The 26,952-nt window shown below is 40.8% G+C and overlaps 1 protein-coding gene across 3 annotated transcripts in view; it reads right to left on the bottom strand.

Moving 5' to 3' along the window:
- The window catches only part of myot (myotilin), a 198,288-nt gene that overhangs the window by 125,690 nt on the left and 45,646 nt on the right, over positions 1-26,952 (bottom strand). For all 3 annotated transcript variants that reach the window (XM_062524864.1, XM_062524863.1, XM_062524862.1), the window contains exons 8-9: positions 6,963-7,110; positions 1,127-1,846 (exon numbers count right to left, since the gene is read on the bottom strand). In XM_062524864.1, coding sequence (XP_062380848.1) covers positions 1,127-1,846; positions 6,963-7,110 — 868 coding nt within the window. The remainder of the gene's footprint in view (positions 1-1,126; positions 1,847-6,962; positions 7,111-26,952) is intronic.

The following is a 26,952-nucleotide window of genomic DNA, read 5'->3' as shown; positions in this document are numbered from 1 at the left end:
TTGCCAGATGCTTTGAATGAATCTGTATGAAAGCACGTAGCCTACATTCGCAAAGAGCAGAAACAATTTAATTTAATTTAGGCCTACAATGAGACGTTACATTTAGTTTACATGGTTTTGATTGTCGGTGGCGTTATTGTATCCCTTAGTTGCAATGCAATTATTCCCTCGCATGACAGCTGTAACCGCACGTAGGCCTACATTTCACTAGGCTACATCACGACGTGAAATGCCACTAAAAGCGGTTTGTAAATATGTCTTGGTGAGTTAGGAGTCTTCTCAAATTATTTTAAGCTGTCCTAGGCTATGCCTCGTGAATGACTTTTAGTGAAAAAAAATAGGAGTCCTAAAACGCTAAAGTGCTACCGCGGACTGTACTGCCACCTCGTGGCGGTAAGGTGTAATACAGTTGTAATACATTTCACGCAGAGCGTGGATCATGCAAAACGTTAGAGAAACGGCCATCACATTTCAACACCTACTGTACATTCACAAAAATGAACCAAATTTGGTGGGGATGTGTGTCAGAGACAGAGCTCTGGCCAAGGGTGTGGCTTAGAGACTCTAAAGTGCCACCTAGCGCATTGTCTGTTGTGGTTGACACATACATTCACGAAAATGAACCACATTTGGTGGGCATGTATGTTATTGCAACCACTAGTCAAGGACAGAGCTCTGGCCTAGGGTGTGGCTTAGGGACTCTAAAGCGCCACCTAGCGTGTTGTCTGGTTGACACACACATTCAGGAAAATTAACCAAATTCGGTGGGCATGTGTGTTGCTCATGCACATGCCCACCAACACGCACATGTTGCTTTGTTAGATTCCGAAAAGTCACAGGTCCGCACCGCAGGTGCTTGGGCCCGCCATCACTGTTTGTGGCTATATTTATATTTAATTTTATTGTAGAATTTTAGAAGTTTGGGCAAAACATATTGAAGACACTGCCTGGCCAAAAAGTCACATTGGACCACCTTTAGCTACAATTATAGCTCCTGTTTGCCGTGGCAACCTTAATTCGCAGAAAAGAAAAAAGTCTGAATTTAAGAGACTGCCCAAACTTTCCATTTTATGTATATACTGAAAAAATTTTTGGAGCGTAGATGAAGAAAGACAAGAAAACTCACACATTAGTGGTCCCTTGGTTATATCCCACTGGTAGGGAAATGTATGTTTTCTGCTGTGGTGGACTCATTGTCTTAGGCAGGGATGGAGATATACTTGGACGTGCTGGAGGTGGACTCACTTGCAGAGTAGAGACAGGGGAGGTGCTAGTTATTGCTGTTGATTTAGGAACGGGGTCAGGAGAAACAGGAGAGCATCTCATGGATGGTGAGTGCTGCCTCGGTGCTGGAAATATATTTATAGTCTGAGAAGTCCTGTCTCCCAGCTTGGCACTGGAAACTCTGGTGATTGCTGTCTCACTGGGGCACATGGAGTGGGATACAGTTTGGGAAGAAGATTTTGAAGAGATCAGCCATGATGAGGTGGAGGGAGGTGAAGATGCTCTGGCGTTTCTGTTGGCCTGTGTACCATCTGGGGACTTCGGGTTTGATTGAGATTGGATGAAGTGGCTTGGCCTCTCATAATTGAAAGCACTGGGTGGGTAGAGTGAGGGTAAGAAGGTAGGTAGATTGGCAACGCTCTTGTTGCCACTGGATACATCAACATTATTGAGCTTGCAAGGAGGAGTGAATGGTTTGGCCACACTGTTTTTTATCTCAACTGATGATGGGGAGCAGGGGGTATGGATAGTTTGAGAAGACACTTGACCCACAGAGCAGTTATTTTGCTCTGTAGTAACTCTGCAAAGCGTATCTATGCTTTCATCCTCTGACTCTGAGGGCCTAGACAAAAACAAAAAACATTGTATTCAAACCTTATTAAAAAATACTTTAGGCCTACACATGAGTCATCACTTGCTATTAGTTTTTCATTTGTATCCAAGCTACGTGCATATACATATGGGGATTATTTCCTTTTCAACTTTTCACTGTTATTATGTCATTCATCTGGAGGTTGATCCTGTGCATGTTGCCTAAATAGGCTATACATAAATGTGGATAGGGTGACATTTCTCACATACCCATCAGACAAAATAAAACAAACTCAGTCAGAAGCCTGATGCAATGGCAAGTTCAGTGGCCACAACATCTTGAAACTTTTTCTACAGTTCCCATTCAGCTTATTTGCAATGTTTTATCATCTTTAACTCGAGGAAAGTGTTCCACTACGATGCGGCCAAACACATCATTCATAACGGTGAATGGGACTCGCCCCTGTTTTCTCTGTAGACCTTTACTGACCTCAATCATGCAGACCTCCTCAGCATCAGCTACCTTGTCTCTCTCCTGCTCCTCACTAACTCTCCTGAAAAATCTTTGTTCACCCATCATGTAGCCAATGAATTGAAAGACAGTTTGATTTTTCCCATGCCAAAACGGTAACACTTTACATTACGGCTCGCTAATAAGGTGGTAATTGTATGGTAATTTCTATGTAATGTCATGGTAACAATCCCTTGTTACCACTTGTTACCACTTATTACCAATAATTTCTATGCAGTTTCTAGTGCAATTACTCTGCTGTTTCTAGATAATAGCAATGCAAACAGCATTAATTAAGGTGGTAATTCCTATGGTATTTTGATATAATTTTATGAATAATCCTTTATAGCCACTTATTACAAGTTTTTACAGTTTCCAGTGCAATAACTCTGCAGTTTTTAGGTAATGGCGATGCAAACAGCTTTCATTTTAAGTATAATAAAATGGTAATTATTTGAGACTTTACTTATTGTTTTTGTTTAATTACATGACAAACAAGGAGGTAATTTCCAGGAAAATACACAGCATCAGGGCCGTAAAATACATTATCACTTATTTCCACACAATTACTTAGTTATTAGCCTAAGACAAGACTAAGAAAGAGACAAACCAAGTCATTGTAGTAGTAAGCTGGTAAAGAAGACATTATGTGCCTGTAACTAAACTGGAACAAACTGAATAATTTTATGAAAACTATATGGTATCAGAGCTGTAAAATGCACTATTGCATCTTCCTAGTTAATTACTTAGCTGTGCTGATAAACCCATCAATTATCCTTATAACATTTTTAGTGTTGTTTTTGCTTAATTACCTGAAAAACAAGGAGGTAATTACCAGGAAAATACACAGCATCAGGGCCGTAAAATACATTATCACTTATTTCCACTCAATTACTTAGTTGTTACCATCTCTGATCTGAAATAGGCTATCATGTAGCCTACTGCCATTCAACACACAAACAAACACATGCTGAGTACGACCTTTATTACTTTGTTCTGCAAAAAAAAATTGTGAACATTTAACATAAAACATTTAAAGTATAAGTCCGCCGAAAATTGAACTAAGACGTGGAAGAAGTATTTTTCGTTGATCACGCAGTAGCCTACAAAGCTAGCACGGGCAAGAGCTACAGCCCAAAGTCGCTAACAGTGGCATAGGCTACGCTTTCAAAATCGCATTTTTAAACCACTAACATTGCTCAAAACAGCGCAAAACCTCGTCAGCAGCTAACTCGAGGTGTCTAAACATAAAACAAAGCATCAGTCAGTCTGTAAAGTTTGGAACAGTCTGTACACACTTAGAAATCGTTCGAGACATAGTGTAGTTCAGGACCGCAACTCTATCTGAAGCACAGAAAATTTCACGAGAGTTCTCACACGGAAGCACAGGAGCTATTGCCGGAAGACACTACGGGTAGTCCAGTGCTCAAATTACAGTGAGTTCAGAGCCCGTCTTTTCTCTCGTGAAACATGCTACAGACAGAAGGAAAAGGACAAGAAAGACAGAGCGGTTCGTGTTTGTTCCTTTCCCGGCTGCGAAACAAAAAATTAAAGTTTACAATCCAGCTGTCATTGCGATACGATCGGTCTCTGGTGAACCAGTGGCTTATTGTTTTGAATGTGGACATTGACACGTCAATCGAAACGCTAAAGTGATGGATTACCGTGTCTGCAGTCATAATTTTGAGAAGGACGACTTCGTTATTCCGATAAGAGCAGTCAACGAAATATTTTCATCTGTAACAAACACGTCACCTCTACCTGTATGAATGTTTTGGTAGGTTTAGGGTGCACTGCAAATAAAAAAAATTATCCTACTGTTTCAGAATTTGATTGTGTTGTTTTATTATCGCAGAACATGTTAAATGTGTGAAAACAATGTTTTTTGCAGAACAAAAGGTTGTGCTCAACATGTGGTTGTGTGTTGAATGCCAGTAGGCTACATGTAACCTACTGTATTTCAGATCAGAGATGGTAGCCTACAGTATAACTAAGTAATTGAGTGGAAATAAGTGATAGTGTATTTTACGGCCCTGATGCTGTGTATTTTCCTGGAAATTACCTCCTTGTTTTTCAGGTAATTAAGCAAAAACAACACTAAATATAGCTGCAAGCAGCAATGAGGGGGCCAAGCAGTAGGCCGGAGTAACTACGGCAACTCGACACTGTTGGCTCAATGCCGCAATGAGACATATGGCCGTAAGCAGTCAGAACAAGTTTCATGTCTAACACGTCAAAAGTTACAAGCGAACTTGCATTTTTGCTAATTGAAGCTATCCTAAAGGTCAAAGGTCACCAATTTTCTTGAGAGTCCTCGCGATCTATTCACGAGCCCATGCACTAAGTTTGGTTTTGATAGATTCAAAGGTTGCTGAGATATGAGCTCACTTCCTATTTGGCGGCTTCACACCCTAGAGGTCAAAGGTCACCAAATGTATTGGGTGTCATCCCGATTAGGTCACAAGCCCATATACTAAGTTTGGTGTTGATAGATGCAAAGGCTGCTAAGATATGGGCTCACTTCCTGTTTGCCAGCTTCGCCGCGAATTTCGATTGGCTGCGACGGGCAAACGCTTCTGTCAATTCTTACAGAAATCAGAACACTAACAAGGCATGGTCTGAAGATGGTCTGTGCCAATTTTGGTGAGGATCAGTTGAAATTTGTGACCTAGGGAAATTTGTTAGTGTTTTTGATTAAATCCAATATGGCGGCCGAATCAATTACGTTGATGTCACAAGTTGTCATCTGTCAACATCAGTATCTTCCAAAGTATTACTAGACATCACTAGTACATTGTAATTCTAAGCACAACAGCAGTTATAGGCCAAAAAGCCTGTTTTTGAATAACAGCGCCCCCTAGAGGTCAAAGGTCACCAAATTTCTTGAGGGTCCTCCAGATGGGGTTATGAGTCCACGTACTAAGTTTAGTTTTGATGCGTGAAAGGGTTGCTGAAATATGAGCCCACTTCCTGTTTGGCGGCCTCGCCGCGAATTTCGATTCGCTGTTTTGGGCGAACGGTAATACTTCCGAAGACAAAAAGCAATGCGTTGGTAAGGCATCATCTGAGGATGCTCCATGTAAAGTTTGGTGTCGGTTGGACAAAATTTGTGACCCCTGATACATTTTGAGTGTTTTTGACAAAATCCAAAATGGCGGGAAATCCATCATGGCGGAAAATGACGTCACAGGGTGCGTTTAACTCGGGCTGGTCCAAGGATTCCAAAGATACCTGGTTTTTGAAAATTGGCCCAAGGGTTCAAAAGTTACGTGCGTGAACGCATGTCCAACTTTGACCTGTTGGTGGCGCTAGAGGGTTCGAGGTGCCGACATGAAATGTGGTGACATGCATCATGGGACTGTCCCTAATCAGTGTGCCAAATTTCACAACTTTTCACCAGTCGGTTCTATGGGCTGCCATTGACTTCCATGGCGGAGGAATAATAATAATAAGAAAACTAAGAATCACAATGGGTTCCTCGCAGCTTCGCTGCTTGGCCCCCAAAAATGTCATAAGGATAATTGATGGGTTTACCAACACAGCTAGGTGATTAACTAGGAAGAGGCAATGGTGTATTTTACAGCTCTGATACCATATAGTTTCCATGAAATTACTTCATTCGTTCCAGTTTAGTTACAGGCTCATACTGTCTTCTTTACCAGCTTGCTACTACAATGACTTGATTTATGTCTTTCTTGGTAATAACTAAGTAATTGAGTGGAAATAAGTGATAATGCATTTTACGGCCCTGATGCTGTGTATTTTCCTGGAAATTACCTCCTTGTTTGTCAGGTAATTAAACAAAAACAATAAGTAAATCCTGGACTATCATTTCAAGAACTATAGATTCATTTTAAATCATTACCATTTTATTAAACTTAAAATGAAAGCTGTTTGCATCACTATTACTTAGAAACTGCAGAGTAATTGCACTGGAAATTGCATAGAAATGACTAGTAATAAGGGGCTACAAAATATTATTACCATGAAATTACATAAAAATACCATAGAAATTACCACCTTAATTAATGCTGTTTGCATTTGCTATTACCTAGAAACTGCAGAGTAATTGCACTAGAAACTGCATGGAAATTACTTGTAATAAGTGGTAACAAGGGATTGTTACCATGAAATTACATAGAAATTACCATACAATTACCACCTTATTAGTGAGCCGTAATGTAAAGTGTTACCCCAAAACTAATGCTAAAATACCATTTAGTTTTCATTCGCAATAATTGAGACTATCAACGTTACTGACACTGTGTTGAAATAGTCTACTAGAGCCGTGTTTTCTTTAGTGGGGTTTAGATCAATGATTTGCAATGAGACGAGCTGCGATGTTCTAAAACTGCGACTAAACATGTTGAATGCTTTGCGACGGCTTGCAACTATGCAACATTTAATTCACACCGCTGCAACTTGGTTTCATCGCATCACAAATCTTTAGTGTGAATTGAGCCTTTGAGACACAAAGACAAATCACCAAATTATACTCTACCGAGGCAGCAAATCGTGGAGGGCACTGTATATGTGTTCTAATAAAAATGTATTCAGTCATCACTCTGACAGCGTTATATTTGTCTCATTCAAATAAAATATTGCAGTCAATGGGAAAACAATGCCAGTGACTCACAGTGTCTGGATCATCTCGTTTGGAGACTCTTGCCATTTTGGTGGTGGAATGCCAGCTGCATCTTGTACCAGAAAGGGAAAGTCATCAAGCTCTGCCTCACCTGGCCCAGGAAAAAACTCAGCTTCATCTGCCAACACCTTCTCCAAGTCTGAAGACATCAAGCAAAGGAAATGTTTCAGAGGCTGTAACTATGCACAGGCTGTAACATAAAATACCCTATTCAGAGGTGGGACCAGGTCACTGTTTGGCAAGTCCCAAGTAAGTCCCAAGTCTTAGCAGTCAAGTCCAAGTCCCAAGTAAAGACAGAGAAGGGCAAGTCGAGTCCAAGTCCAAGTAACACCAGAGTTAAGTCGAGTCCACGTCCAAGTCCCAAGCTTTTTTGAGTCCTGAACAAGTCATTATTTAATCTTCTATTCACTTAATAATTACATTCTTAGATTATTATTATCTTTTACGATATACACATGTGCCCAAAGACCTTCAAAGTACTGTGTAGTCTCAGAGAAGAGAGGTGAGAGTGAAAGGTGGGTTTGAATTACATTAGCACGGAAGGCACAACTGTGACCCTGGTAGGCGCCATGACTAGTGAGGGATATGAGCATGAGCTGTGTGGATGCCAGTTGCAGTAGGCCATATCAACATTTTCCTTCACAATAGTGATTTGAATAAATGGTGATGAAAATATTTAGTAAGTCTTTATATCAGTCAATTAAAAAATTTGAATTAAATTGGAATGAATGAATTATCGTAATCTCTGTGATTAGCTAATCTATATGAATCACATGCATCCATTTTTGCTATGAACATATCATAACAATAACATTTTTTTCATCAATGAGGAGCCAAACTAATTACATTAATTCACAGGATTACTGTAGGTATTAAAATCCCTTGTGCCAAAATCCAAGGTAAAAAACACATTAAGAAGCACCTGTCCAAAGTTAACTTAAAGAAGCAAGCTACCCACCAATCTGTCAACCAATGGTCACAAACACAAGACAGACAAATGGCCAATCTAAGAGTAGTAGGCTATAGGCCTACAGTATATGTCATTGGGGTTATCAAGTGGGCACCCTCATTCACTGATGTTTCATTAAGTTAGGCCCACGACACCTCATGAAGGCTTAACAGTGAAACCAGCGTCCTAGAGACACTCTCCTCCATGCTGCCACCATACTACCACATTGCAACACAAACCAACTAACTTATCTTAGCTTGCGCTACATGCTATGACCACATGCTACTACCATGCTACCACATTGCAACAAACCAGCTGGCTTATCTTAGCTTGCGCTACATGCTACCACCATATTACAAAATATCCCAATACTCTTAATCAAGCTAGGCATGGTCTAGGTTGGTTAGTTGGCCCGTCCTGTTGTGGTGGACTGAACTTAATGAAAATAAGCCAGCTAGTTTACCTTAACTTGCCCCCCCAGGAAGTAGAGCTTCTCTTTACCCACAACAATTCACTTGCTCGTTCTGCTGCCAAAGACATGTTACTAACCACCTGCCTTAGACTTCGTCCACGAATGCCCAACTCAGACAGCAAGCCAATAGCAGATCTGGCCACAAACCCTCGTGCACCAATTTCAATAGACCTTTGTCTCACACTCAAACCTTGATGGACTGTCTCCTCTGCTATTTCAATGTATTTTGCTCTCTTTAACTAATTGGACATGGAACTACACTCTCATCTGGCGTAATAATCAAGGCAACTTGCAGACCACTGGCACTACTACTGCTTGTTGTCTATGGGGACTATTTTCAGGTGCTGCGTACGATATTACTGCGCCTATGGTACGTTTGCAAGTTGCCTTGATTATTACGCCAGATGAGAGTGTAGTTCCATGTCAAATCAGCCTAGAAAAACGCCAGGTTTCATTTTCAGTTGGTCTTACTGCACTTTTTAACTTGAGAGGAGACACGTTTTAAATGGGAAAATTAGCAGAAATCTTAGTCACTTTTAAACATGAAGCTAGCAGGCGAGAAGCTAATGGTCTAATCCGATTCAATGATCTATGCTAGGCTGAAGCTAAAAGTTGTATCGCCAGACTCACAGAATGGCTGGATGAACGGGAACAAGGTAAATATCGATTGTTTTGCTCGGGGGGAGGTGGAAAATGAGCGTATTTCCAAAAATGGCGGAATATCCCTTTAATCTAGTGCTCACTATATGTGAAGGTACCGCCACCTGCTAGCCTAGATCAACCTTAATTTCCCAACCCGCTCCATTTACCAAAGAGCCGGTTTTACACCTGGCCTTCGTGGGAAAGAGGTTGATTCCCCTGACGTACAAAGTTAATTTGCTTAACCTCTTTACTAGCTGCTAATGAATTAACTTGAATCAATTGCTGCAGCTAAACATTTCAGTACCCTTGGGTGAGACTTACCTTGCACCCTGATGGGATATGGTGGAGGCTGCCCACACACGAACAAAGTGTACATTTATCATCCTCACCAAACCATTGACTTAAGTTATTGGGAGATGGGAGCACATCATATGTAGCACCTAGCATAAATCTAATCCTTCCAGCGACAGCAACACCTCCATGTTTTCCCTATAATAATACAGTTACACGAGTAGTCACATGACCAAGTGTGGTGAGACAAAATAAAACATGGTGCATTTCTAAGCAGGTAAGAGGGATAACTATAGTGTGGTGCAGTAATATCCTCACTCTTGTACTTCCAGTTTCACTTTGGAGTGAAGATATTACTGCACCGAGTCTAAGTGCTCCCAATTGTTATTCCGCCACACAATATAATTGTGACTACTCGTGTAACTGTATTTTAATAGGGAAAACATGGAGGTGTTGGGTCGCTTCTAACTTCATCTCTGTTTGGATCCTAATGAATGAACTGGGCTAGCTAAGTGCTATCATTATCAAAGTTGCGCCGCGTGCCAGAGCCAGTGAGTGCACGCATTGAAACGTGAGAGGTATGTATCAACTCATCCTTTAAATGCAACCACCCTTCAAAATGAAGTTGAACAAACTTCTTAAGGACGTTCACCAACATTACAAGAATTAGACCCAGGTTTCGGTCCGCCATGGTTATGTAATAGGCCACTGTAAATGTTACCCTGGTAACAAATGTTGATACAGCCACGATTCTAGAGTGTTCCGTGCCCGTCTGCTCAGTAACATTCTGCTCAGTGCTGAACCCTATGGAAATGCGTGCCGGTGCTGGTGCCAGTGCTTTACCAGAACCAGCTCAACGTCAGCACCGGCACAGCCCTGGTGGAAAAGAGACATTTTTGCATTGTAGTACATTTGTCTCGTGGTTCAACAGTGAGTAAAGCCTATCTTACACTGACAAACTTTGACAAGATTTGGGAAAGATTCTTGAAAGATTGTAGTCTTTTGAGTAAAGCTTGAATGAGGGCCATTACTTGAAAGACTACAATCTTTCAAGAATCTTTCCCAAATCTTGTCAAAGTCTGTCAATGTAAGGTAGACTTAACTTGCTCTAATTTGAGCTTCTGCTTTAGGCAGCCTCGTATCCAATTCAGGTACAGATGGTACGGGTTGAGAATGCTCCTTTTTTTCCCCGCACATCGGGAATGCCGAAGGTGCGGTATTGTAATTAAAACTGCAACCGCAGGGGGGCAACATAAGACCGCCCTAATAGCATGCAGGTTCGGCTCATGCCGGAAAAACACTCTGGTCAATGGAGAGGGAGAGAAATGCTTATTAGGCCTACCTTCTTTCAATGAAACAGCAGTGTCTGCTCAACTTATCACGGATATGCTTCATAGGCTAAGTCACAAAAACGAACGCAATGTTTAGGACAATTAGCTAAACGGGGATGCCTTTGCTAGCCAAAAAGTAGGCTAGTTATTTTGTACATTTCCATTACGTTAACTAAAACATGCAGTTTAAGAAGGCTTGTGCGTGTTACATCTACATAAAAAGTGCATGTTACATTTAACCCCGCGCTCTGCTGCGCTGTGAAATCGGCTACAGCATTGCTGGGACATTCTGAAACATGAAACATGAAAAAGCTTAACGTGAAAATTAAGGTAACGTCCATAATGATTGGAATTTGGATTCGATATTTTGAGAGTTTTATGTGCTTATGAGAAGTACTATAAGAGAGAAATTTGGTGATCATTGGTCGTTGTTTTCCAAACTTATTCCACGTTAAGCCTCTTTGTAGGCAGCAATAGGCCTATGCTTATGAAAAGAAGAGGAATGCAGGTGCAACACAGATGTCTTCTTTTGTATTTATTTAAAAGGTACAAAACATTGACTAAGGTTTCGACATTACAAACGTCTTCATTAGAGTCGTATACATAAGTTGTTCATCATTGTTGTATACTTCTGTCCTGGCCTGGTTGCACCAGATTGTCGCACAACAGAAGCACGCAGAACTTTCCTTTGTAGGCCTATGCCTATGTCAGATAACGTCCATGGAGTTTGGGTCCGAGTTTTTGATAGTTTGATGTGCTTAACACGAGTAATATGAGAGAGAAATTTGGTGATCAATGATCGTTGTTTAGTTGCATTAAATCACGTTAAGCTTTTTCCTTTCAATGGGGCAGAAACGCTTTATGACATAATGTCCATAATAATTTGAGTTTGGGCTCGATATATTAAGCCTATAGTTTAAAGTGATTATGATGAGCAATATGAGAGAGAATTTGGTGGACATCGTTGTTTAGATACATTAAACCAAAGCTTTTTTCTCGCCATAGGCGCCAATGAAGAAGGCAACGTAGCCTAAATGTGAGATATCTTCTATAATCGTTGGATTACAGTTTAGTTTTTTTGACAGGTTTAAGTGTCCATGACAATATATGGTCATGAGAAATTTGGTGATGATTGACCGTTGTTTTCCGCCCTTAAGCCACGTTAAGCGTTTTAGAATGTCCCGTATAGGGCATGACTTGACATTTCATAGCGCTCAATCTAGCTCACGTTCAGAATGATAAATTCGAAATGTTGCGTGGGAATGAGCATATGCTGTTGTGTGGTCGTGTCTTAAACGAGGGCCTTTTTACCCGTGTTGCCTTTTTAGCGTGTGGCTTAAAGCCTAGATGAAGATGTTGAAGTTGGTGCGTTATAATAAAAAGTTTGAGAATCGCTGCCTAGGCTTTCACTATATCCTTTCACCCTGAGCAGTGGCATAGACTTTGTGTTGAAACATTTACTTTTGTACCACTTCATCCCAGTTATTTTTGTACCAACTTTCAGTCTCCATTGGATTCGGACAAAGACACTTAAAGACAGTATAGGCCTGCGGCCGATGTCGGCGCAGCACTTTAGGCCTACAGTAGCCTACATAACACTATCCATTGTAACAGCTTCATGAACAGCAATTGTCTTATGCGATCATTCCCCCTCCCCCACACTCGTCTAACCAGTCCTTCACCTATGCGCATTGAGGACGACTGCCTCCGTGTCACTGAGCCTGACACTAATTATGTAAATGTGAAAATGTGTGTGAATGCTGATCCACGAATTCACATAGAAGTTAACTTAAAATGTAGAAAAAAATAGGCTAGCTCTTTTCAGCAGATATTGCAAACATAAAAAAGATTTGCAAAACTAAAACATCTTTAATTTTTGAAATATATATATTTTAAGAGCAAATTTGTCTTCTCATAGTGGAGTGGATGACAGAGCAGGAATTGAACCCAGATCGCTGGCATGCAGTGCAGGCGCCCGAACCACTTGCGCTACAGCTGTGGTCTTTTAGCTCTGGAACGCCTATGCTTAGTTAGCATGCTTTAGTTTGCAGAGTAATCCTCATGAAAATATAGGCTATATGCCTACTTTCACAGGGGGCAGAGACATTTTTCAAAGTTAATACCTATGCCCTCTACAAAATAGTAGCCTTCAAAGCTTAACTCTTTTAATCTCTGTGGCTATTCGAAATTGCGCTGTGAGCAGCGGAGGACAGTGAAACTAAATATTGGTAGTTTATCCGGTCGTATAGCCTGCCATGCCTTACCAGTGCATACCAGCCTACATGTAGCCTACCCAGCACAGATTTGTATCACAGATTTTGTCCCCACCACTTTTGACAACTGAAAATAAAATGTATTTAACAGAAATATCTTTAATACATGCCTATGCTTGTCATTATAACCCTAGGCTACATGCATGGAGAAGATCGCGCATTTTGTAACATTGTAACAATGGATGGTCAGATATGCGGTAGGGCAGTGAGGGTTATTCATTGTAACCATCGACTAGTAGGCCTAGCTCCGCAAAATAAGTTTCTAGCAACTTATGTATCGTATGCATGTTCATGTTGATTCAGAGATAGACATAGACTACCGTAGGCTGCAGTGCGTCAAGCTATATGACAGCATTTTATCATGTGGTGAATTAATAACTAACGTCAGTTTAACATCTCAGAACTTTTGATCAAAGTTATTAGGCATGCCGTGAATGGCGTAACTGGTTAAGGCCCATGCATAGTAAGTCAGCGACCGGGGTTCAAACCTCACTTTACGAATCACTCCGAAACCCATCAAGACAAAAGCCATCGATTTATTAAAAAAATGAAAAAATGAATTTTAATCTGAAGACCACACAGTCGAAATGTCATTCATTTGTGCTAAAGAAAATAAAATAAAATCAAAAAAGAAGGATTTCAAGTGTGCGAACCTTTTTCCAATTTTTATGATTTACTCTTGTTCTGCTCCTTGACCGGGGATGTGCACAAACTTTTTTACTACACTTGAATTTTAAACCAGCTCTTCTCTTACCAGTAGCCTATATCCTATAGCCATACTTAAATAATCAGATGTTATGCTCATTTTTGTAGGCTACACCTCAACGGCAAGCACGCACGCAAATGCTGGTTTTGCACATCTACAATATAGGCTAATTGGCCAGGCTATATATATAATAGGCTTAGGACTGTATTTTGCCTTCGTGCAACTTTAGTTGTGCTCAATCTAACTTATTGTCAGTAAGGATAGGTCATATTACCAAATGGCGAACCTAGAAAATTATTTAGGATATACAGATGGTACGGGTTGAGAATGCTCCTTTCTTTCCCGCACATCGGGACTCCCGAAGCATCGGGACTTTAATTAAAACTGCAACCGCAAGGGGGCAACATAAGACCGCCTTAATAAAATGAAGGTTCGGCTCATACCGGAAAACACGGAAAAACCCGAAGACACCGCGCTGGTGACAAGCGGAGAAAAGAGACATCACGCTCGGCATGTCAGATTGCAGTTTCAGAGTTTTCGAATGTTTTACAGCGTACCGCACAGCTGGCTCTCTCACTCGACGTAGCCTATAACTCAGTCAGTCCAGCAGAGATGCCAGAGCAACGTTTTGGTCAATGGAGAGGGAGAGAAATGCTCCGCATATCCGTCTCATTTAATCCGTCTCATTTAATCATTAAAATGAAGGTGATGACTGGCGAAATTATAATCAAACGACGTTTCAATAAACCATTGTTGAAATTAATGAAAATGGTTTTAGAAGCCTTCAATTCAACCTGAAAGACTCGATATAGGCAACCTTAGATTAATTCATTAATTCATTACGGTTACAAGACCGCATTTCCGTGAATAGGCTATTATTGTCAAGGCGAAGACGAAAGAGATGGACAAGATGGACATTTAGGCTACATTTATGCTAGGAATACTTAGAAATGTGTAGGCCTATAGGCTATTTTAAAACGGAGGCATGTTCATTTTAACCGGCGACGCTGGGTAGCTTACCCAGCACTTTATCACAGATTTTGTCCCCACCACTTTTGACAACTGAAAATAAAATGCATTTAACAGAATTATCTTTAATAGGCCTACATGCCTATCATGTCACTTTACTTATAACCGTAGGCTACATGCATGGAGAAGATCGTGCATTTTGTAACACTGTAACATTGGATGGTCAGATGTGCGATAGGGCAGTGAGGGTGATTCATTGTAACCATCGACTAGTACGCCTAGCTCCGCAAAAGAAGTTTTTAGCAACTTAGAATATATGGATCTCGTTATGCATGTTCATGTTGATTCAGAGATAGACATACTACCGTGGGCTACTGTGCGTCAATATAACAGCATTTTATCATGTGGTGAATTAATGACTAACGTCAGTTTAACATGTCAGAACTTTTGACCGGCGTTTCAAGTGCATGCCGCGAATAAATGAACTCGACTGATCCTTTATATTTCTTGGCTAAGTGCAAAGAGATTGACACTCGAACTGTCGTAACTGGTTGAGGCATCTTAATCATACGTCAGCGACCGGGGTTCAAAACTTACTCTACGAACCTCCGGAACCCGTTAAGACAAGAGGCATTATTTTATTAAAAAGTTTTGCGATTTTTTTTATGATTGCGATGTCTGCTGAAAAGAAACGTTAATATGTGAATTCGTGGTTCAGCGCACACACACACACACACACACACACACACACACACACACATTTTTACATTTACATAATAGGGCTCGGGCACACGCCTTGCATTCTAGGAATATCGCCGCCATTTGGTAGCGCACTGAACGTAATATCCATTCATTCAGATGAACAAGACAAGAAGCAGAAATAGTAGCGATTTATTCTTTTCCTCTTGCGATCGTGGGTTGCACTGTTACACCCCACTACACAGCAACATACGACCAAGAAGGCAACAACTAAGTAACAGGAACACACTAAAAGGCGGGAGTAAATCCATAGTAATCCATAGTAAACTAAGGAGTGAAGCTGCCAATGTGGCTGTGCCCGCGAAGTTTTGATGTCATGATCCCGAGCCCTAGTGTCAGGAAGTGTCTGTCGAGAGAGAGGGGGGAGGGAGGCAATCGTCCTCAATGCCGCATATAGGTAGCCTATAATGTCTAGTGAACTGGTTAGACAAGTGTGGGGGAGGGGGAATGATCGGACAAGACAATTGCTCTTCATGAAATGGGTAGTCTCACAGACGTTTGTCGATGTTTAAACGTAGCCTACTACATCACTTGCGAAATCGGACGTGGCACATATAATTATTAGGCTACTGGATTTAATATAGCATAGACTTTGTTCATCCTATATTAGCCTATATTAAAATGTAATGTGCTGCGGGGAAGCATTGGGGAAGTCAGTTTAAGTTGTCCTGTAACAATTTGCCTCTTATTATAATCAAGAGTATGCAGCCACTACGCACATAATAGTCTAGGTTACGGGCGGATGCGAGCAACCCCATGCAAAAGAAGGCCTTAAGTTAACGGACTGAAGGCCTGTTTACATGTGAAACATGCATTAAATCTAAGAAACGAAAAACACAAATATCATGTATTGTGTCGTAAAACAGTTAATGACTTCGTGGCCACTATGCGCAACTGCATCGCGCAGTGAGCTGAAGGATAGGAGGACCGACACTTATTAACACAAAGCTTTGTAAAGCACTAACAACCACCCCTCAAAGTTCATTGTCCATAAGTCCAAACAATAAGTATAAAAATCCCACAATCCAAAACGATAACGAGATCTCCCAGAAACGAAAAACAAGTTTGTTGAGTAGCCTAGTCCTTCCAACAATCTCAGCTTTTGCGTTTGTTAGATAAAAGGCATTCTGTCCTGCTGTATTCCAATGAGAAAAAAATCATCCACAAGGTAGGCTAAGGGTCACGGTAATGCAGCATGCAGGAATCTATATACGCACAAAACGAATGAATGGGTTATATCGGCCAAAACGAATGAATGGGTTGGGAGAGTCGTCTGGCTGTGTCAGCAGACTGCAGTCGGTCTCGAGGGGTTAAATAGCGCACGTACTTGAATTTTAATCTGAAGAAGACCACACAAATCAAATCAAAAAAGAAGGATTTCAAGTGTGCGAACCTTTTTCCATTTTTTTTATGATTTAGCCTACTCTTGTTCTGCACCTTGACCGGGGATGTGCACAAACTTTTTTACTACACTTGAATTTTAAACCAACTCTTCTCTAGCCTATATCCTATAGCCATACTTTAATAATCAGATGTTATGCTCATTTTTGTAGGCTACACCTCACCGGCAAGCACGCACGCAAATGCTGCTTTTGCACATCTACAATATTGGCCAGGCTATATGAATAGGCTTTTAGGACTGTATTTTGCCTTCGTGCAACTTTAGTTGTGCTCAATCTAAATCATTGTCAGTAAGGATAGGTCATATTACCAAATGGCGAACCTCGAAAATTATTTAGGATATAGAGCCGTGTCCATTACGCATGCAGTTATTTTTTAGGCTATTGTTTTATTTGAGTGTTTTTGTCTACCATGGCAAACATAGTTGAAACGTTCGCTCTAAACTTATGTATTTCCAATCGGCTTTCACAAAACCGATGAGGTCCAGATCTCAGTGGCCTCATAGCTGCCTACAGCCATGCATAGTAAGCCTAATGATAGCCTAATAGTTATGACATTAATAGCCTATTAATGACCTCATGTCGGAATGGCACGTTGTTTGAAAAAAAAAAAGTTAAATAGGCCTAGGCCTACCGCCGACATTACTGTTACTGTATTCGTTGATCTTATCGATGCAGTCCTTGCGGCCACTTCTCCCCATCGTAGGAAACGTTTAGTGTTGACAACACAAAGGCCTTCACGTTGTGTGGCAGTGCTTGCTTGCCCTTCGATCCATCCCAGTTGGTGGTTTTGCACCTGTCCCTGAGTTATAGTCTATATGAGTAAGCGCTTATGCTCTAACCGCATAATAAAAGAAGCACCTGCAGCAGTGCTTATGTCAAGGCTATTAACACCTGTCACTGAGCTATGGACAAGCAGTTATGCTCGAAAATTATCATAATAACAGACACACCTAATTGTATGGCTCTATGTTTAAACACATCAAATTAGCAAGCATTTCCGCAGCAACGTTTGCTTTCTTTTTCTGTCGGTCCGTGGTTGCTTGGTCAATTGCGCAGCAAATTATCAGATCACCGGACCTAATTTCACTCCATGTCTCGCAGACCAGCAGCAGTCTCCACGTTTCGCGGCCCATAGTTTGAGAAACGCTGCATTAAAGTGTCATTAGGTTGTAGGCTATATGTTTAGTGATTTCTTTGTGTGTTTTTCATTGTAGCGTCCCGTATCTGTTCAATACGGAAGAAGACTAACTATTACTTATATATTTCTTATAACGAAACGCGAAGAAAAAATACGAGGACTGACCATCTCGTTTCTCCGCGTTTCCCCCAATACCATGGCGACAAAGAGAAATAAATATGATTTGACATTTAAGCTGATTGCTGACAAATTTGCCACACAATTCGGGAGAAGCAGCGGACAGGAGCGCCACCACAAGCAAGCACTTCTAGCCCAAATTAACATGGCAACGTTGCCTATGACTAAAGTGTCTATGTAGGCTAGTCCTACTAATATTACATTTGATTGGTAGCATGTTTGTAGCGCGCCAGTTTACCCATCCCCTACATCCAAACAGCTTAGAATCAATCAAAGAATCAGCTGTGTCGGCGTTAGGCTGTAGGCGATTTTCTATAACCATTTTCATTCATTTCAACAATGGTTCATTGAAACGTCGTTTGAATAATTTCGCCAGTCATCACCTTCATTGTAATGATTAAATGAGATTAAGGAGTCGACTATTGACGGATATGCGGTCTTCATCATTTTGAAATGCGGGAGGAAACTTTCTGCCACCTGGTGGTTGTTTGGGTACATTGCCTTAGCCTCGAAAAAAATCGGCTTGACGGCCTGCGGGATCTCTTCGGGAGTCCCGCGGGAGAAGGTGCATTCTCAACCCGTACCCACTGTAGAGCCGTGTCCATTACGCACTACAGTTATTTTTTAGGCTATTGTTTTATTTGAGTGTTTTTGTCTACCATGGCATACCGATATTTAGCAAACACATGTATTTCCAGCTCTCAAAACCGATGCGGTCCAGATCTCAGTGGCCTCATAGCTGCCTACAGCCATGCATAGTAAGCCTAATGATAGCCTTGCCAAATAAGTCATCAGTCACACACCCCTAATCGCGGGGTTGACCTGTTCCTTTCACACTGAGCCCCGATGAAAACAACCTCCTTGGCGGAGATAATAATTAGGCCTATCAAATTAAAAGCACACTACGACAGGTATACTTGTGTGATCACGCAACACAAGAGAGCATTTAGCGATGGGACAGTTGTGAATGAGTGCTTAACACCCTGGAGTCTAAATACCCCCCGGGGGATTTGAAAAACTGTTCCAAACACACATCTCAATATCTGCTTTTATCATATTATAGAAACACCATTAGAAACCAACTCGTTTTCAAATATATAGCCTAGGCTATGTTTTAAGAGAATATGGCAATGATAATGGCACTTTGTAAAAACAATAAATTCTCATAATAACAGACACACCTAATTGTATGGCTCTATGTTCAAACACATCAAATTAGCAAGCATTTCCTCCAACGTTTCAAACAACGTTTCAAGCAACGTTTGCTTTCTTTTTCTGTCGGTCCGCGGTTGCTTGGTCAATTGCGCAGCAAATTATCAGATGAAGCACCGGACCTAATTTCACTCCATGTCTCGCGGACCAGCAGCAGTCTCCACGTTTCGCGGCCCATAGTTTGAGAAACGCTGCATTAAAGTGTCATTAGGTTGTAGGCTATATGTTTAGTGTTTTCTTTGTGTGTTTTTCATTGTAGTGTGTGTGCATTGAGTAGTTCCTTAAAAAACGGAACAAAGAGCGTCCCGTATCTGTTCAATACGGAAGAAGACTTTAACTATTACTTTTATATTTCTTATAACGAAACGTGAAGCAAAAATACGAGGACTGACCATCTCGTTTCCCCCAATACCATGGCGACAAAGAGAAATAAATATGATTTGACATTTAAGCTGATTGTTGACAAATTTGCCAAACACAATTCGGGAGAAGCAGCGGACAGGAGCACCACCACAAGCAAGCACTTCTAGCCCAAATTAACATGGCAACGTTGCCTATGACTAAAGTGTCTAAGTAGGCTAATACTACTAATATTACATTTGATTGGTAGCCAGTTTACCCATCCCCTACATCAAAACAGTTTAGAATCAATCAAAGAATCAGCTGTGTCGGCGTTAGGCTGTAGGCGATTTTCTATAACCATTTTCATTAATTTCAACAATGGTTTATTGAAACGTCGCTTGATTCATTTCGCCAGTCATCACCTTCATTTTAATGATTAAATGAGATTAAGGAGTCGACTATTGACGGATATGCGGTCTTCATCATTAAATGCATGTGGGTTGAAACTTTCTGCCACCTGGTGGTTGTTTGGGTACATTGCCTTAGCCTCGAAAAAAATCGGCTTGACAGCCTGCGGGATCTCTTCGGGAGTCCCGCGGGAGAAGGTGCATTCTCAACCCGTATCATCTGTATGTACAGTACATGTGTGTGCTGGTGCGTGTGTGTGTGTGTGTGTGTGTGTGTTAGGGTGTGTGTGTGCATGTGTTTGTGTAATTTGTTATGTACAGTACATGTGTGTGCTGGTGCGTGTGTGTGTAGGTATGGGTGTGTGTGTGTGTGTGTGTGTGTGTGTGTGTGTGTGTGTGTGTGTGTGTGTGTGTGTGTGTGTGTGTGTGTGTGTGTGTGTGTGTGTGCCTGTGCTTGTCTGTGTTTGTGTGTGTGTGTGTGTTCCTGCATGTCTGTGTGTGTGTATGACCGTAGCATTCAGCACCCAGAGCAACCATTCTCTTTTAAAACATATATATTTGGAAACTAGTTGATTAAAGGTTTCTAATGGTGTCACTTATATGTTTCTAGGACAAAAACTAGCAGAGATTCAGATGTGTGTTTGGAACAGTTTTTCAAATCCCCAGGGGGGGATTTAGACTCCAGAGGGTTAATACCACCATCTACAGGCCGATGGGTATACAGTCCTGAATGTACACATAAATCCATTTATTTTATAGCCCCCCATGGATGAAATTCCACAAAACTTGGCATACTCCCAGAGGGTGTCAGGTTAATCATACTGTGCACATGACATTTCGTGCCGTTCATAATATCTCATCTGAAGATAGGGGCAATTAAAGCAATATTACATTGCATTTTCAATTTTTACCATGGGGGTGCAAATCACAAATGACTGGTTATAAGCTAAGTTGATGCAAGCTCTTGAGACCAACATACCATAAACATTTTGTCATCCTCGGCGCCACGGTTCAGGTATTTATGTAGGAAAAACTGTAATTGTTGGGCTTCGGGCGTAGGCAGCGCGGGGGTGGAGTGGCCCCCAGCGACCAAACAAAATTTTCCCGTAAAAGTCTCCTGTTACGGTGTCCCGGGAATCGACGGGAAAAAAGAAAAAAAAAAAACTAGCTAGCGGCCGTCATAATAATGATGAATAATAATAACATAAATTATAATAATAATAGTAGGAGCTGGTGGTGCCTATTGTTATAAATGGCCATTGTGTAATTTTTAAAGGTGCACCTGTATGTGGCAAATCCACTTAAGGCCCTCTTTTTAGGGACAACTGTGACCTATTGTACACATCGTCTGTCACACTTTGTTCTTCCACCTCTACGGTCTCCTCCTCTCTCACTTCCACTGTCTCCTCTTCATTCACCTCCGCCATCTCCTCCTCTCTCACTTCCTCTTCTGAATCCACTAACTCATCTACTTAGTCTATTGAGCATTTTTTTGAGCTACAGTTATTGATAATATTGCTATTCTCCCTATTTTTTTTGTAATTGTTCACTATTAGGCTAATTCAATTTGTATTGTTATTTATTTGTATGTCGCTTTGGACAAAGGCTTCTGCTAAATAACCATAACCATAACCATAACCATAACCATACCCATAACCATAACCATAACCATAAAGTATCTCTTTTAGTCTCTGCCTCGGCCTCTGACCTACCCTCTTTCGATGGCTGAGCCTTCCAGAAGGATAGAGGGCTATTTTGCCTCTTCCCTATCTTTCTGAATAAACAGCACAAACGGTTCATCATCCTCGTAATACTTAAGCTACTATTCAAACGAACACTTGAATTATATTGTTCTTAAACAATGAGTAGGAAAACTATTGTAACTAACGACAGATTGAAATGAATGAAGTTATTACCTGATGACACCTACACCTCTTTTACCACCTCCGCGGCCGAGACCGTTCATAAAACTGAAACTCAGATCTCGCCCGGCAATAAAACTATTTCCTGATTGGTTGAGATTTGAGAAATTCTATTTTCTGATTGGCCGATAGGTTAGTAACTGAACAGCAGCTCTCTGAGCTGAATGAGCGCACAGACAGCAACGTTGTGTGACACGCAGTGTTGGGAGTAATGCGTTACAAAGTAACGTGTTACTGTAATTCCACTACTTTTAGCGGTAACGAGCATGTAACGAAGTATTTTTTTTAATCAAGTAACGCAATTACAATTACTGAAATTTAAATGAGTTTGTTACTCGCGTTACTCTCTTTTGTGAAAAATGAACACTTGCAGACAAGAAGTCAAGATAGGCTTAAGCCTATTTAGCTGCTTCGGATCTGACGTCGCACGGTGGCGCAATGATACACTGATCGAATCAATCAATGAGCATTAAACGACATCATGGCCGACAGTGAGGATAGACTGAGCTTTTCCTCCTGGAAATATGGACATTACTTTTCGCTCGTCGAAATTAGAGACAAAAATGTAGTGGTGAGTTGCAAACTATGTGCAGGTTCAAAGACCCTATCCACATCAAAGGGTAGCAATTCTAACCTAATGAAGCATCTGTCGAAACAACACGCTTCAACAACGCTAGTAGCTAAAGACCCCAGCCCTAATGCCGAAGGAGCCACTCCATGCAAGCAACCAAGGCTAGACTTCACACGGACTGCAGTGCAGCCGATAAGCCAGGCAGAGCTGGATAGATTGATTGCTAGATACGTTATCGATGACATGCATCCCCTGTCTACTGTGGAGTCAGTTGCCTTTAGGCAACTAATAAGCAAAATACCAGTAATAAATGGAGGCTCGGGGCAAATGAGCAGGAAGACGTTTTCCAGTTATTTAGACAGAGAATATGCGAAAATGCAGGTTGAGCTAAGAAAAACGTTTGAGGATTTACAATACGTCTCCACCACAGCAGATATCTGGATGGCTTACAATAAAAGCTTTCTAGGTGTAACTGCACACTGGATTAACCCGAACAATATGCTACGTGGGAAATCAGAACTTGGCATGCCAGAGATTCAAGGGCCGACATACCTATGACATTATTGCAACCGAAATAGACAACATCCACTCATCCTACGGCCTATCTTTCAAAGTGACAGCAACTGTTACGGACAATGGTTCTAATTTTGTCAAAGCGTTTCAAATGTACCAGCCACCCGAGTCAGACACTGAAGATAATTTGGAGGAGGATGAGGCGACTTCTACAAACATTGGGGATGTGTTAGATGATATTGCTGATGTCAATAACGTGGTTTTACCCCCGCATCACAGATGCGCATCGGACACTTTGAACCTCATATCATGCAATGATGTCGAAAAGTGGCTAATGTCAAAGCCGGAAACGAAATCCATCTATAGAAATGCGACAACAAAATGCGCAGGCCTATGGAACAAGGCAAGTCGGTCTACCGTGGCATCGGAGATTGTTAACGACGTCATTGCTAAGAAGCTGCTTGTACCTTGTTCCACCAGGTGGAATTCCTTTTATGACGTGGTTGCTCGGAGTTCTGAGATTCCTGTGGCCGAACTGAATACAATATCCTCCCAACTTAAGCTGAAATCCATCAGTGAAAGAGAACATCAGGTTCTTAAAGAGTATTGTGTTGTGATGAAGCCACTTACTGTGGCACTTGACATTCTGCAAGGAGAGGACAATTGTTTCTACGGAACACTCTTGCCCACTCTGGAATTGAAAAAACACCTGGCAATCCTTGATGGCCTACCAGAGGCAATTGTTGAGGTAAGAGCAGCTTTTTTTATTTTGCATTTATTTATCCAAACAATAACTCAGTGGCATTTATTTTTGTCTAGATAATGTGAATTATTTACGAGTGCAGGTCAATGTAGTAAGCTAGCCTAGTGACTGCTCTGTTGTGAGATTTATGCTACAGTAGCCTATATGCCAAATATGCATTGTATAACACACTTGTTTTTAAAACTTCTTTTAATACTATTGTTGTGTCTTTTGTGTCATGTAATTCAGGCAATCAAAACACGATTTGCACGTGTTCTTGATAACAATGATGCTCTACTGGCTGCTGCAACCCTACCCAAGTTTAAGTTGCGTTGGCTGCGTGACCAGGAGAGGAAGGACCTGGTAAAAGCAAGTCTTGTGGCAGAATGCCGAAAGTATGTTCCAGTGCAGGATGAGCACCCAGAGGAACCAACAACACAGCGCCAGCCATCTACCAAAGAAGATGAATTCTTTAACTTCGATGACAGTGAGGAGGATGCCTATAGGCCAGTCAATCTAGCTCAAAAAAGGGCCAAAACTTAAACTAATTGCAATAGTAATGGTTCATACTTTTTATTGATCCTTAAACCCTCCTGCATCACATATTAAAAATCTACCCATTTATATTTAGTGGAACATACTTTTTTTCAAGGTCAAAGGTAGCAATTTCCAATGCATTTTGCCATTGGGATTTACTACAGGTGAAATGGGTAAAATGTTAAACTATGGATATCAAATTGAAACTTTCACAGTTGTTTACTCACATTAAGGCAAATCTTTTTTGTATTGCAAGTTTTCTGAAATGTGATGTTTAGATATGCAAATGAGACCAGTTTTACTTAAATATGCAATAATTTGCATATATTTCTAGAAAAAATAAATCTGAACAATAGGTACAGTCAACTTCAAAATAACTGGTGCATTTTGCTTCTATATTGGATACCAAAAGCCTATGCAAAGGGAATATTAGATATCACTTCATATCACCTAAGAAATGAGGAAATCAAGTCAAGTCAAAATCAATGCGTTTCAATGGAAGTACATTATAGAACAAATGATTGTCAATGATATGGTATGATGGAAGTATCTCAAGTCATATGCCAAGTCACATAAGGAAGATATTGACCTTTAGACAACATATCAAGTGAGTTGGCATGCACTGAGATACTTCCATCATACCATATCATCAATCGTTTTGTTTGAAATCACCTTCAATTATATGCAGCACCTTAAGGCACCTTTGTTTTCTCTTTTAATTCATTTAATACTGTAGGCCAATCACTTTTATTTCATTGGGGCTAAAATAACACTGGTGTTAAATGGCTGAGACAGTTATTTTGTATTAAGTTATTTGTAGTAGGCCTACTACTGCTTGATTTGAAGGCCTGTTGCCCTGTTGTAATACTGTAGGCCAGGGGTCGGCAATTAAGTTTGGCCTCGGGCCAGATATTTTCCGAGCCATTACATAGCGGGCCACAAGTTCACAACCAAAACAATGGCTAATTTAATTAATTAATATCGGAGGAGGTAAAAATGATAGGCGCTCTTGAAATGACAGAGCAGAGACATATATGCCTGTGTCTTTAAAAAATAATAATAAAAAACACCAGAAAAACATTTCCACGCGTTGCTGTTAGCTGTCAAAAAATGGCACTATGAAAAAATCTGAAGAGAAAAGTTAACAGCGAAAACAGGATCTTTAATGATGAATGGACAGAGAACTATGCCTTCATCCTCCCTAATTGTATTAATGCAAAGCCCACATGCCTGATCTGTAACAACTAACGGGGGTTTCTCTGCATGCAAAGAGTACAAGACGGCACCACGAAAGTAAGCATGCTAATTTAAAGGTTGCGTTCCTAAATAACACGCACGCTATTAATGTTTGAAACTCGTGTTTTACTTTTCACAGTTCTATGTGCGTAAATTGCCTGTTTGATGTCAGGCCTGTTTAAAAGAAGTCGTGTTTTAATTATCACCATAAGCCTATGTCCGTTGTTTGAATGACAACATGTGTTATAGGGACTAGCTTGGAATTTGAGAACCAGCGCTGTCCACTGACTTCATTTGATTTTGCATGTTGTGCGTTCACGCTGCACCTCGCTGCGTGCTTCACTCGTATTCAGATGAAACAAATATCTAAGCATTTAGATTGATTGAAATTCTTCTGTTCTGGAAAGTTACGTTTCAAAATAAAGAGCATGTTTGAGACTGGCAGTCCGATTTTTAAAAAGTTTTTTTTTATTTTTTCATTCTCTGGTTCAAAAGATCTCACGGGCCAGATGTTTTTTGCTTGCGGGCCGCATCTGGCCCGCGGGCCGCCTATTGCCGACCACTGCTGTAGTCCAATCACTTTTATTTCATTGGGGCCAAAAAACAAAGAAAACACTGGTGTTAAATGGCTGAGACAGTTATTTTGTATTAAGTTATTATTAAGTACTGCTGCTTGATTTGAAGGCCTGTTGCCCTGTTGTAATACTGTAGGCCAATCACTTTTATTTCATTGGGGCTAAAATAACACTGGTGTTAAATGGCTGAGACAGGTATTTTGTATTAAGTTATTTGTATTAAGTACTACTGCTTGTTTTGAAGGCCTGTTGCCCTGTTGATTACAATAAATAGGTCTAAAAATATATGTTTATTGTGTTTGACTGTTCAGCACTGTTCATATTTACATTTAAAAAGCAGACATTAAAGTAACTTAAAAGTTACTTTACCTAGTAACTAATTACTTTTGATATACAGTAACTGGTCTAGTAATTCAATTACTTTTAAAAGAAGTAACTAGTAACTGTAACTGATTACTAATTTTCAGTAACTTGCCCAACACTGGTGACACGTTTGTAAAATATAGCCCTTAGAAGTCAATCGAGGCAAGTTAATAATTTCTTGGAGTGAGAAATGCCATGTATGGCGTGTGAGCGTGTGAAGTCATTGAAATGCGTGTGTCTCATGTTCAATGCGTGAGACTTAAGAGCCCTACTATTGGGCCTTCTGCAATATTTGTGTTCTCTGTGTGTGTGTGTGTGTGTGTGTGTGTGTGTGTGTGTGTGTGTGTGTGTATGACTAGTGTCCTGTGCAGTGATGCCAGTAACGCGTTACTGTATTTTGACCACTTTTTTCAGTAACGAGTGTAATGTTTCTGGTGCTTTTTGCTGGTCC

Source organism: Sardina pilchardus, chromosome 21, assembly GCF_963854185.1.
Source record: "Sardina pilchardus chromosome 21, fSarPil1.1, whole genome shotgun sequence".
NCBI lineage: Eukaryota > Metazoa > Chordata > Actinopteri > Clupeiformes > Clupeidae > Sardina > Sardina pilchardus.
The sequence above is the reverse complement of the archived record's forward strand: the minus strand, read 5'-3'. Positions and strand labels throughout refer to the sequence as shown.